A 13598-nucleotide genomic window follows, 5' to 3' on the forward strand; every position below is an offset into this window, starting at 1 on the left:
CACACAAAGGGGTGGGTGGGGTGCGGTGGCAGGTCTTCCAGATCACTCCGCTGCAGGTTTTCTTTCTGCAGAGAGGTCATGCCGGCAGGCGAACACCGAGCACACACAGGGAACGGAAGCAGGAAGACGAGGATCCGAATGATTGAATGGTAGGTCAAGCTGGAGGCCTGGACTGGAATGAAGCCAGAGAATGAGTGCAAGCCGGGAACATATGGCCAGAGAGAAACCTGAAGTGAGAGAACTCAAAAGGATGCCTTGGGCACCGACCTTTTGAAAGAAGTATAGTATACGTTCTTCGAGATGCTTCACTATATATAGTTCTCATCAACCTGTAGATACAAACAAGGTGATGTTAACATCAATTCCAGAACTATAAGCTCTTCCCCCTTTTGCTCACACAGGAACTCAGCTTCCTCCTCCCACTCTCCCTGGGCCATTTCTGGGAGTCAGAGGTTGGGGATTCTCATTTGCTCAAGGACAAACCTCCTTGCCAAGGTGCCTCACCAGCCACAGCCTCAGGCACTGCAGCCACCTTGGAGAACCTGCTCTGCTACTCCGTCCCCACCCCTACCCCCTGTGCGTGGCAGAGTATGTGTAAGATGGGATGCGGGGTCAGAGGGGAGAATGACCCTATCTCCAAATCTGTGTCTAGAGTCTGTCGTGAACTTAACTCCCCTCATTTCTCTCCCTGACCTCAATCTCTGCTGAAGTTCCAGACAGGTCCCCTGAGGCTGAATTGAAGAAAGGGAAAGGCTGACATATTTCAGCCATCCCCCTCTGGTGTCCTAACTGCTTTATCTCTCGAGTCACTGAAGAACAAATATTGACTGACCCGTTGTAGTGTGTTGAATGTAAAACAAATCCCAATTCTCTGCCCCTTTCTGTGTGTGTGCCCTTTGCAATGAGACACTCAGCGCCTCCCATGAAGGACTGGAATCTCCCACAGCCCCTTGAATTTGGGCTGGCCTGTGACTGGCTTTGGTCAGCTGAATGGGGCCGAAGTGATGGTGTGTCAGTTCCACGCCTGCACCTCGAGAAGCCTGAGCACTTCCATTCACTCTCTTGGTTCCTCAACACGCTCTAGAACAGCCTGGCTTATATTTCAGGCTGAGGAAGGCTCGCCTCAGCTCACAGCCAGCCACCCAACCAGCAGAGCCCAGAAGAGCTGCCCTGCCAAGACCAAGAGACATTTGTAGATGACCTGCTTTCGCAAGAGTAGGGCCAGGGAGACCCAAAGAATCACCCAACTAAAACCACACACTTGCGAACTAAGTAAAGTCATGTGAAGCCACTGGGTTTTCTGTTCATTACACAGCATTACTGTGACAAGAGATGACTGATACAGCCCTCTTCCTAACCTCCAAAATCAAGGTTTTGTTGCAGATTCCAACAGCCTTCTGAGAAGCTCAACAAACAGCCAAACTCTAATTCTCAGTATAAATTCAGCCAGGACACCCTGCTGCCTGTACAACAGTCTGTGGGAGGAATGCTGTAGTAAGATGGAGATACTTTAATTTTTCCAAGAGGACTAAGGGAAAGCGAGTTAGCCTGCTGGGAGAGACACACATGAGGAATATGGGTGTGAGCATGTCCTACCAACCTCCCAGCGGGCCACAGAGACCACGGTAAGCTTGGTGTGATGGCATTTCTTGTGGGGTTGGCAAGGGAGGCCAGTCTTCCCATTCTGAACTGAGTTGGGCCTGATCTGAGACCAAGCACAGCAGGAATTGGGGGAAGACACGGAGCTGCCCCAGGCCCTGGATCCAAGGTGCCAGCCAAGTCTATCTACCATCTCTGAAGGCAAGGAAGCCCTCCAGTGGGACATATCTGGAGTGACATATGACTAACCTCACTTTACAATCTGTCTTAAAACTCTTTCAGTATGATGGGTGCCTGGTCTAATTCTAGCCCTGGGAAAGCTACGGCTCCATGTGGTAACCTACAGTGATAACGTTCCTTTGCAGAAGCTCAGGGGAGAACCTTGTTAAGTGTGTGAATGGTGGTCCCTGACTAAGGACCCCTCCCTCAGATTACAGGGCAAGTCCTCCTCCCTCTTCGTGTGCTATTTTCAGGGACTCTGAATGGAACTTGCACATCAAGGGCAAATGCGTGGAGTCTGAGTCACCTGGGCAGCTCTGGAGTGTTCCCCTGGGCTGTGTGGATGGAGCTCCTTCTGGGCTGGGGACCTGTCTGCCAGTCAGCGCAAAGCTGCCCACAGACCAGCTGTCACAAGGCAACAGGCCATTAACTGGAAATCTCAGGATTGACCCCTGGGCCACAGGTGCAGAGAAAGCAATAAAAAATAAGTTGCTGATGGCTGGTTTTGTTTATCCTTTTGAGTGATTTTTTAAAATGAGGTTGAACATAGAAAAATTCTCCTTGACTTGATAGCTTAGCTTCTTGGTCCTCTTGGGACGGTAGTGAGGGTTGTGCTGTGTTAGGGCCCTCGAGGTAGTTAATGTGTGCCTGCTCCCTGATAGCCTTTTCTGGACATTTTCCACTATAGTCATGGTTATATAGGGGTGGTCTTAATTGTTTGGTACCTTGGCCCTGGGGTGATTTGGGGCAGGGGAACTATCGGCTTGGTGTGTGAGAGGTAGATAAGGGAAGTGATTGGGGGTCTGAGCTCTGGATGGTTGGATTGCATATCAAAGCCATGCTTATAAGCTAGTTGTCTATTATCTCTAGGAATTAGCTAACCCTGGAAGGAGCAGTCCCTCCTCCCCAACCCAAAAGACCCCAGTGTGTCATAGCAACTGAAAATACAGAAAATAAAAACAAGGTGAGAGCTTCCTTGGTGGCGCAGTGGTTGAGAGTCCACCTGCCGATGCAGGGGACGCGGGTTCGTGCCCTGGTGCGGAAGGATCCCACATGCCGCGGAAGGATCCCACATGCCGCGAAGCGGCTGGGCCTGTGAGCCATGGCCACTGCGCCTGCGCGTCCGGAACCTGTTCTCCGCAACGGGAGAGGCCACAACAGTGAGAGGCCCGCGCACCGCGATGAAGAGTGGCCCCCGCTCGCCGCAACTAGAGAAAGCCCTCGCACAGAAACGAAGACCCAACACAGCAAAACTAAATAAATTAATTAATAAACTCCTACCCCCAACATCTTACAAAAAAGCAAGGTGAATATGGCAAGCTGTGAGAATCCCTCTATTCTCAGCCCTGAGGGACTGAATTACCAGGAACGCTTTATAACCTCTGGGCTTTCTTTCAAGGCCACGCAGTTCAGGACACAGTATTCTGACCCCTAAGTATTTACAGGAGTCATTCTCACTATCTCACTCCAGCTCTCTTGACACGGAGCCATTCTTTGCTTTTTCAGAAAACAAACGGGATTAAAGTCCAGGGCTGGGACTTCCTCCTTGGGGTGTTTGACAAGGACTGACGTACTCTAGGCCCTTTGAATCCCGGAAGTCCAGGACACACCCAACCTTTGGTGCAGCATCCTGAATGCCGGAGCATAGCTAAAAGGACTGAAGCAAACATTTCACCATGAGGGACCCACTGACAGATTGTTCGGTGAGTAGCTCAGTGTGGTTTGCCTGTGTGTGAGAGGGCGGCTGAGGAGTAGATTTATGTATTAATGGATTTGAACTTAAGAAATTTGGGACGCTCAGAAGCCAAACATGTTTAGATATTGGCACTGGTACAAAAGTCTGTGGTTTTTCTTTGGTTCAATTTAAAACAGAGCTCTTTCTAGCAAATGACAGGGCAGGTAATTGTCATCTTTTATTCTCATATTCTTGAAAAATCCTTGAGTGTATGTAGCATTATATTTGCATGCAGATGGTGGCTGTTTGGGAAACAGTCTTCAAATATATGCCAGTGGTGCCAATATCGTGCGTACCGTAGGCACACAAATGCACAGAATATCTGCAGCCAGTCTGGGGCTCTGGGAATGAAGTCAGGATGCAAGGGTTTTGCGTATTTTCCCATATCATTTAGAGCCCAGAACTGCAAGGCCGGAGGGAGGAAGTACAGACTCCCGCACTCTGTCCGCCTTGCGGTGGTCCTCGGACACGTTTACCAACATGTTTGTTTCAATCCTGGGAGCGGTACCAAAAATAGAAGGTTGGTCAAGTTGTGAGGTCGTTAGCCGCAAGAGCAGAGATGTAATTTAGGAAATGAGGAGCAATTAAAATAAAGGGTGGAGGGGGGAGGAAATAAAGTAATCAAAGATTGTGTTATCCCAAGAAATGGTCCCAAAAAACTAAAACTGGTGACATCAGAAGCAAGGGGTTGCATTCATCCTTCAAGTATTTTATCAAAAACAAACAAACAAAAAAATGTGGAGAAGCAGATAAACAGGGGCTGCCATAAAACCATAAAGAAAAAGATCAACAGAATTATTGGTTTCGTTTGTGTTTATTCAGTGGATGTGGAAAGCACAGGCTTAGCAAAGATGAAACTGTATCCACCATTCCACAGAATAAGTTCAGGAATCAGACCAGCTAAATGAGATAAAGTCATGGTGGCTAGTGATATTAATAATGACAGCATAGTAGCAGGCTCTGCCTACTTTTACTTTTTAAAAACACAGTAGTCTCAGAGGCAAAAAATATACAAATCAATTTTCACTGCAAAGTAAAGGAGCTGTTGCAGTGGAGGATTACTGGACTGAATGTCAATATTATGACACAGTAAGAGTGTTTCGTAATTGCAATCATTGTTGCTTTTGTTGTGGTCATCCATTTACAATGCTTGGTGTCAGTTTATTTATCTCTTGTAAAAAAAAAAAAAAAGTCTGCCTGCCACAACTAAGACCTGGTGTGACCAAAATAAATAAATAAATAAATATTTTTTAAAAAACACACACACAATAGTAACATGTGTCTACGGTAAAAAGAAATTCCAAGAATATGGTTGTATACAGATTTTAAGGGCAAAACCTTCTCCCTTTGATTTCCTCCACCCCAATCTTGTCTCTATTGGTAAGCTAACAGATAACCTTTCAAAGTCTTTTCTCGTTTATGTATTTGTTGTTTGTTTATTTTTTACTCCTTGCATTTGCTCCCTTACTAAAATGTTGACTCCTCTCCTTTCTCCTGATAGGTTAGCAATAATGTTTTTGTACAGGGTGGGTGAGTAGGACAAGGATGGGATAAGTGGAAGCAAAACCTTGGTACCAATGGTCACCAAAGAAGAAATAAAGACCAAGGGAAGAGTGAGATAGTGGAGAGGAAAACTGAAGTCAGGATAAGTTAAAACAAAACCAGAAACTAAAAACCAAAAGCCTAATATCCCTTTCTAAGGCCGACTTCAGACCTGGAACTAGGAGAAATATTTCCTTTGAGCAGCTCTCAAGATAACCCATCACCATATCTCTATGTCAGCTTAATGCTCCCTCCCTGACATGTGGAGTCCTTTTCCCTATGCTGAACTATTGCCCCAAGGACTCCTGTCCTTGTCTCCAAACTTGAAAGTCATCTTTCTGGGCCCACTGCCACCAAACGCAGTCGAGAGTGGGAGGATATTCCTTCAGCCAGGGTTTCTGAATCCTCTGAAGTCACAGAATCTTTATTTATTTGCAATTGTTTCATCTTCAGCAAGGGGATTTCCTGGTGCAGCCCTAGTTTGCGCTTGGGCAACAAGGCTGTGTGAAAATGAGGCTGCAATTTGGCAACAGAATAAAACAAGGGGGTGGACTGCAAAAGAATGCTTCATGAAACAGGTAGTTTCATGAAGAAACCAAAAAGAACGCAAAGCTTTAACTTTCTGCAAAATATTCCATTTCATGAGTCCCTAGGGTTACATGGAACACAACGAATTCATAAAGCCTTATCTTAGCTACAGTTCTTAACTTGGTCTACCCCAGTGGATCCACATATGGAAACAGTGGTTTGTGTGACCTTCAATGGGAAAAGCATGACCTATTTATTTGTGTTAGTTTCTAACTACAATTTAGAATTTCCTCCAATTTTGAATATAAGCAGCAAGCCCTAGTACAACTGCAGTGTCTGTGACTTTGTAAATAATAAAAATCACTTATATTTTTATATAACATTACATTTGTTTACAGATATCTAGAAATACTGTTTACTCACACTCAGTGTGACTTAGAAATTTGGGTAATTCTTAAGACTCATTATTTAGTATGTTAATTAAAAAGCATATAAAATATTTAAAATTATATTTTATAAAACATATCAATAGAATTAGTTTCCTTTATAATCCTGTTATTTTGTTTTATGCATTTGAAAATATTTTTCTGAGTAAAATAGGTCTCACCAGACTCCAGAAAAAATTTTAAAACCTCTTCTTTTTTTTTTTTTTTTTTTTTTTGCGGTACACGGGCCTCTCACTGTTGTGGCCTCTCCCGTTGCAGAGCACAGGCTCCGGACCCGCAGGCCCACCGGCCATGGCTCACTGGCCCAGCCGCTCCACGGCATGTGGGATCCTCCCGGACAGGGGCACAAACCCGTGTCCCCTGCGTCGGCAGGCAGACTTTCAACCACTGCGCCACCAGGGAAGCCCTAAAAACCTCTTCTTTTAGGTCATGCTCCAATGAGCAAGATAAGCTGGTAGCTGGGCCATTCTACCTCAAAGAGCTAGGTTAGTGTCTATGCACAAATTATCTGTCACCAGGGTAGCACACAGGTCGCTTGAATGCTGTGTAGGACTTTTAACTAATCTTGAGAAAGTCAGAACTTATTTGAAGGAGATTTTTAAAAGTTCTCTTTTTGAAAAAGAGAAGCATTGGCTCTGGGCCCTGATGCCTTAATGCCTGTGAGCTTAGCTTCTAATCCTCAAAATATGCCAAAGGAAATCATTTACAAATCCATGTGCAAGGAAACAGGATCATATTATCTCCAAATGAAATAATCTAATCATTAAGAAAAAAAATAGCACCTTCCTAAGAAACAATGCCATAGAAATCAAGGGCAAATAATTAACTCTAACCAAGGTTTTGCTTTTACACAGTCCTTCAGTATCCAGGTGGGGACCTGTCAAAGCAGGCTTCTTTGGGCCCACATAGTTGGCCTCTTCTCTTAACTTCATCAGCTGTTGAAAGAGTACTGTGGGGCTGCTCCTTCAGCCTGGTTCAGACGCCAACCTGAGCATCCCATTTCAGTGGCTCAGCCTGGGTCAGAAGATATTAACTGGCACTAATATAAAAGATGCTGGGGCAATGGTCCATGGCTCCTGAGGGGTTCTGGGACACTGCAGAGATAAGGAGGCAGCTTGGGTCTGGCATGGATGTCGGCCCACAGCATCCCCAGTGTGCATCAGTGAGATGTGTGATGTGCCATTTCACATTTTGTGGGCTTCTGTTTCCTCATCTGTAAAGTAAGAGAAGGAGAGGATGAAGTAGTCTGTGTTCTTTAATGTATCTCACAGTCTATGACAGCCTGCCATGGAGATTCTAAATATTACCCAGGTGCCTAATAAATACAATTTCTTAGTTTACAAAAGCAGTACTTAGAAATATTACGCCGCATGAAATCAGTAGCACAGTGCCTGGCATGTGAAAGGCATCCAACAAAAGCTTATCTGATGAAATTTAAGTAGAATATCATGGTTTGTTTAACACTATGAGGATCATCATGACTCCCCGCCCACCAAAAAAAAAAAAAAAAAAGCAAACTCTTCATACTTGCACCTAGAATGAAAATGGATTTTTCTAGAGTAATTGAATTTAACCTTCTTAATCATTCAAATTATGGAAAGTCAGAAAGAGCAGCTAGGCCAAGGTTGATAAAGTGAATTTTTTTGTTGTTCACAAGACATCTGTCTAATCATTTCACGTGCCAATTGCCTAGATTACTGAGTTTTTTCATAACGATAATATTTATCTGAAAGAATTTGCTTATAAGTGCTGGGCAGAAGCATTTTCTTAATGGCAGAATGGGACATGTCTGTGTACATTAGTTACCTACCTGAAGGGATTTTTAGGTTCTCAGAAAGATCCCACATATTTCTCCACCAGACTGCAACCCCTTTATCAGGGGAAAAAAAAAAAATGTCGTTTTTTCCTAGTACTTAATGACCTTAGGGAAAAGCAGCATGTTAATATAAATTCAAATGGAGATGTCAGATCAACAGTAGGTTCTTTCCTGCAATGAATATGTGGTAGGGGGTGGGGTATTCAAAAGCTCAATAGGTGGGAAAAAAAACAGGGAAAATTCACCTTCCACAACTCTGAGTAGAGCAAAGCCTTCTGTGCTGGTTGATGGCATTGGGGAGTGATCTGCACTGCTCATAATACTGAAAGGTAATACCACTCTGAGTACACTTAGTGTGATTATACTGATTAGCTATTTATAAATATATTTATTTCTGATAGATTCTCTAGTTGATTTGCTCACTTAACATTTCTTATCACAGTTCTGTCTCTAACTAATGAGGTTATCTTTTGCTGTTTCGGCCTTAACTATAAAATAAGAGGATTGGACTTTAGTGGTTTCCAAACTGTGCTCCATGGAATCCCTTCAGAGACCCCTGTGCTGGGTGAGAGTCGGGTGGGGAAGAAAGATGGGAGAGGAGAAGGAGAGCCAGAGCCAAGGTCAAGAGACCTCATCCCCTCAAAGCAGATAAGTTCTAAGATTTTCTGATTACACACACACACACACACACACACACACACACACACACACACACACACACACACACACACACTAGATGAGATGGTCTCTGGGGTCTGCTTTGATGTTTATGCAAGTCTGCTTTTACAAGACAGCTTTTGTCTTCAAGTCTGAGTAGATGGTACAAGATGAAAGGTACAGAATCACTGAATCTAAAAAAGGGGTTATGCTGAAATAATGGAACTATTCTTAGTCACTCTTTTATTTATTGATGTCACCTTTATCTCAGTCTGGATCAGGGTTTGTCGTGGAGTGTCCAGTACATTATATGTAGAGTCAATGATAAAGATTCTCCCCATTGCTGTAATAAGCAGAACATCCCATTCTTATCTGATCATTGAGTTAACAACAACATAATGTATTGAAGAACTTCCTGACTTGTGTGTACCTGGGTACACAAGTGCCCAGGGGTCTGGGGGATGAGTTACAGGGGGAGACTAGCTGGGGGGCTGAGCTCATGGGCAAGTTGCCTCTACCTTGAACCACTTTGTCTATTTACCACATTGTTCCAGTACAAATATCATTTTCCATGTATACCATGATGTGAAAAAAATTAGGAAGTACTAGCCTATTAAATGATAGGAAAATCCTTCCAAAATCCAAAACTGGGAGCCCCAGGGGCAACTGATGCCATAAGATGTGCTTGGTTTGAGCAGATTCTTGCTTAAAAAAGTTGAATCTGAAGGCCTTAGGGAAAGACAGGCGGTCTCCATACTGCCACAGCTCACCCACTCTCCTGTAAAAGCAATCGAGTTTTAAATCATTGGTTTATGAACTTTCCAGGCTTTCTGGCTTCCTAGAACTAGTCCTGTGGAGATGGTATTTTTAAAAATGTGTCTTGGAGAGTTTTGATGGCTTGATAAGTTTGGGAAATGCAGTAGCCCCTGCAGCCCCAGGATAGGGAAAAATTCTCAGCTGGTTCTGCCCATTTCCCCTTTGGTTAGGGGCAAGTTTTACCCTACCTGTCCCCATCCTGATACATGGTATCTGAGGCACCCTATTCTTTCCCCAGGACTATTGGATGCAAATCACCTCTTCTGGTGATGGTGGGCTGATGGGGGTCCATGTCCTAAGACAGCTCATCTCAGAGTCCCTTCCCTCCCCTCCTAGTTTTCCTGATGGGAGTTTCTTCTCTCTGCTGCTTAGAAGGCATCCTTCCATCCAACTCTCTGCTTTGTCTTCTCCCAGCCCCAGCCTTACAGTGTTTGAGAACAGAAAAATTCACTTTGCAAGCATACGTACAAATCTTTCTCTCCTGCACATGGCCCCCTGATGTTTTTGTCGGGTCTTTGTTTCTGTTTTGGTGTAAGCTGGAGAGAGAAACAGGTAAGACACTATTTTAAAAGATAGCTTAGGGCTTCCCAGGTGGCGCAGTGGTTGAGAGTCCGCCTGCCGATGCAGGGGACGCGGGTTCATGCCCCGGTCAGGGAGGATCCCACGTGCCGCGGAGCGGCTGGGCCCGTGAGCCATGGCCGCTGAGCCTGCGCGTCCGGAGCCTGTGCTCCGCAACGAGAGAGGCCACAACAGTGAGAGGCCTGCGTACCGCAAAAAATAAACAAAAAATAAAATTAAAAAAAATAAAAGATAGCTTAGTAGCTTAGGACTTCCCAGGTGGCGCAGTGGTTGAGAGTCTGCCTGCCGATGCAGAGGACACGGGTTTGTGCCCCGGTCCGGGAAGATCCCACATGCCGCGAAGCGGCTAGGACCGTGAGCCATGGCCGCTGGGCCTGCGCGTCCAGAGCCTGTGCTCCGCAACGGGAGAGGCCACAACAGTGAGAGGCCCGCGTACCGCAAAAAAATAAATAAATAAAACAACATAAAAGATAGCTGAATAGTGTGTAATACTGTGAGATATTTCTAAGTAAATAAGAATGCTACAGGACCTTTAAAGAAAGCCATAAAATTTTATTGAACATGAAATAAGATTTGAACAAATGAAAAGGCTTACTATGCCCGTGGGTGGGAAATCTAAATACCATAAAAAAGTTAATTTCCTCAAATTGAGATATATAGATGTAATGCGATTCCACTTAGTATCTCAACAGGGATTTTTTTAATTGTAATTAGATAAATGTTGATACGGAAGAACAAATGTGCAAGAATAGTGAAAGAAGTCATTGAAAAGAAAAATTGTTATTTTAAAAAGAGCAGAAGCAAAGTGTCAATATCTCTGTAACTTAGGTAGTGAGAATATAATGTGTATCATAATTATTGTTTGTATCATTATTATTTATAAAACATAAAAATGTTTCATAATTTAAAATAAAAAGTTAGAAGACTGTGTATGAATTAGAACTATGTTTAGCTGCATATTTAGGAAACCCGAAATAAAAGTGGCTTTAAAAAAAGCCTACTGTTATATTTCTCTCATACATAAAATAAGTCCAAAAGTAGAGAGTTGGGGTCTTCTGCACTGGCCCCCAGGGCATCAGGGACCCAGGCTCTTTCTCACTTTCTGATCTAAGATCTTAGCATGTGGCATCCATCCTCAAGATCACCTTATGGCGTCAGCTGTCATTTTAAGTCCAGGTTTCAGGAAAAAGGAGGAAGGAACTTTCACTAAAACCCAACACAAAACTTTCACCCATACCTCTTTGGGAAGCATTTAGTCACATGGCTACTACACCTAAGGGTGAGAGGGGCTGAGAATTGACTTTATTCCAGGGGCATGTGTCTGCTAAACATGTCTCTATTTTCTTCTCATGATACCTAGGTATGTTTTATTGGATGTTATTTGGTGTTATGGGAAGAAAATAAAAGCCTTAAGGGACAATTTAGTGAAAGTGTTTAGGTAACAAAGGAATAAACAAAAAAGCTAAACAATTGAAAAATGCTTACCAAACTCTTCCGTTGTACTTGTAAGTGGAGGAAGGAGGCCTGAAAGTATCACATCATTCATAGATGACAGCTTATGTTTGTGGAAGTAAAACTGAGAAAGCTTGGTTGCCCAATAGTGATTTTACTCTCATGCCTCAGAGGAGAATCATTTCTTCATGACGGAGGCTACACTTGGATTGCACTACAGGTATGTTTTGCTTGCTTGGCAAAGAGTTTAAAATTTTGTGAATTGTTTGCTGCAAAATTTTAAAAATTATGTTTCAGATACCAATCCTCATTTCAGCTTTTTTGCACAAAAAAAGTTGGTCCATGGTCCAGAGTTGTTGTGGCAGCTGTCTCTCCAGTTCACTGTCCCATCCTGCTCCTCCCTCATCCAGGTGCCTATAGGCACCGAATTTTTGCAAACCTTGATTTAGGAGTTAACAATGTCCTTCTAAAGAGCTTTGCCCTCTCACAGTTGTTTTTGTGTCCCAGGCAGTTTCAATGAAGCTGTTTGCACCTATTGTGTGTCTACCAAATCCTGCCATGGCTTGCTGTGTTAAATTCAGGGTAAAGTTAAACTACTGCTTAAAGAGAAAAAGATTTGCTATCTATAGGATTATGTTTCTACATCCTATGTATTGGTTGGTTCCACCCCTGAAGGTAGGGACCTGGCTTAGGTCATTTCTTTAGGTCTTTCTACCTCTGTGCCCTATGTCCTCTTTGCTACTCTGCTAGCTGCTTACTCCAGGTGCTATAGCTGAAAGGTTGCCTCAGCTCTGAGGATTCATATAATGGGAACATGCCTGCCCCATAGTAGGTGCTCAGGAAGTGTGAGTTTCCTTCCCTTTCCCTTTCTCAACAAGTGACCAGCAGCATGCCAGAGACATTTGAGGGATGGAAGAGGCTGGCTCATTGTATGAACAAAGAACCACCACACGGCACTCAGTCTACACAGAAGTTGTGTCCTCTTGTATACAATCTTATTTTGAAAAATGTGATGGGCTATCGCATCTCCCAGATGGAAACATTGAGACAGTCTGTTTGACACTTGATCACCTCACTCATCCACTCTGTGTCAGGGAAGCAGCAGAATCAATTGACACTTGCCATCTCCATCTGGGCACTTAAAATCTATTGTCATCAATGTCTAGCCTCACCAATACAATTTTCAGAATAACAGTGTGGAGTTCTAAGTCACATGACAAAATCTTTTGACTGGAATTTTTGTGTCTACAGGCTAAATTCATATATAGATAAATTTATAAGGTTTGGTTCAATCAAAATGTTCAACTCATTATTATAACATTCTTATTAGTAGAGTTAAATGGGACATAGAGGGGCCTAGGAGAAATTTTATTACCAAATTATTCACTTACGTTTTCTATCTCAGCCAAGAAGTACTCACTTTAATGGTTCAGGGTTTGTCATGAGGTCCAAGGATAGTGTTTTGGAATTTGTGGGGAATATGCAGTGTATTTCAGAATGTACTTTTAACCTTCCTGGGAATCATAGGGGTGACAGGAATCCAAATGCACCCCACTGTTGAATTGTTTGCATTTGGCCTAGGAAGAGACAGGTAGACCAGCTTTATTTTTGAAAAGTTCTCCAGGATCTTTCATCCATGCAGAAGAGACTTCATCTTTATTTTAAGAACTCACCTGAAAGGTGTGCATTCTGTAGCTGCATGATCATTTACAATGACAGTCATCATTACAGCAGTGTTCTGGATTTATAGGAGTTCAGTCTTTGGAAGTGCTTATAATACTTCTATGTATCTTTTTCAGTATAATAAAGTATACAAGAACCTAAAGGAGTTTTCTCAAAATGGAGAAGATTTCTGCAAGCAGATCACATCCATTCTTCAGCAAAGGTACAAAATGCATGTTTGCACGAAGCAGTTCTTCCTCTTTAGTTGCAGCAAGCGATATAAGTGGAGGAGTGATTACAGCTGTCCTACTTTCCAGAACACAGTATTATATTTTGGTACTTGAGAAATTGGTTTGAAGAGTGATCCTCTGTTATTGCACATTTATCACTGGGGCACCATAAAAATCAGGAAACAACAGGAAGTAATTTTGCTTGGGAAGGCTCAGCCAAGTCCCTTCTGATCACTACCCTCTCTGGAGCCCACCATCGTACCGATGTATACTACCATTAGTGCTCTCCTCACACTGATGGCAGTTATTCGTTTACG

The 13598-nt window shown here is 43.4% G+C and overlaps 1 protein-coding gene across 5 annotated transcripts in view; it reads left to right on the top strand.

Annotated features, from left to right (window-relative positions):
• Nucleotides 1-3255: 3255 nt before the first annotated feature.
• Nucleotides 3256-13598, top strand: part of NOSTRIN (nitric oxide synthase trafficking) — a 69689-nt gene continuing 59346 nt past the window's right edge. The window contains exons 1-3 of one of the 5 annotated variants that reach the window (XM_059053951.2): nt 3256-3521; nt 11561-11609; nt 13189-13274. Coding sequence is in view for 4 of the 5 variants with exons in the window: in XM_067026252.1 (XP_066882353.1) it covers nt 11496-11609; nt 13189-13274 (200 nt within the window). In the remaining variant the exon portion in view is untranslated. Of the gene's footprint in view, nt 3522-11447; nt 11610-13188; nt 13275-13598 lie in introns of all 5 variants that reach the window. The other 4 variants (XM_067026252.1, XM_067026253.1, XM_059053952.2 and 1 more) reach the window with 4 other exon arrangements.

This window comes from Kogia breviceps, chromosome 2 (genome assembly GCF_026419965.1).
Source record: "Kogia breviceps isolate mKogBre1 chromosome 2, mKogBre1 haplotype 1, whole genome shotgun sequence".
NCBI classification, from domain to species: domain Eukaryota; kingdom Metazoa; phylum Chordata; class Mammalia; order Artiodactyla; family Physeteridae; genus Kogia; species Kogia breviceps.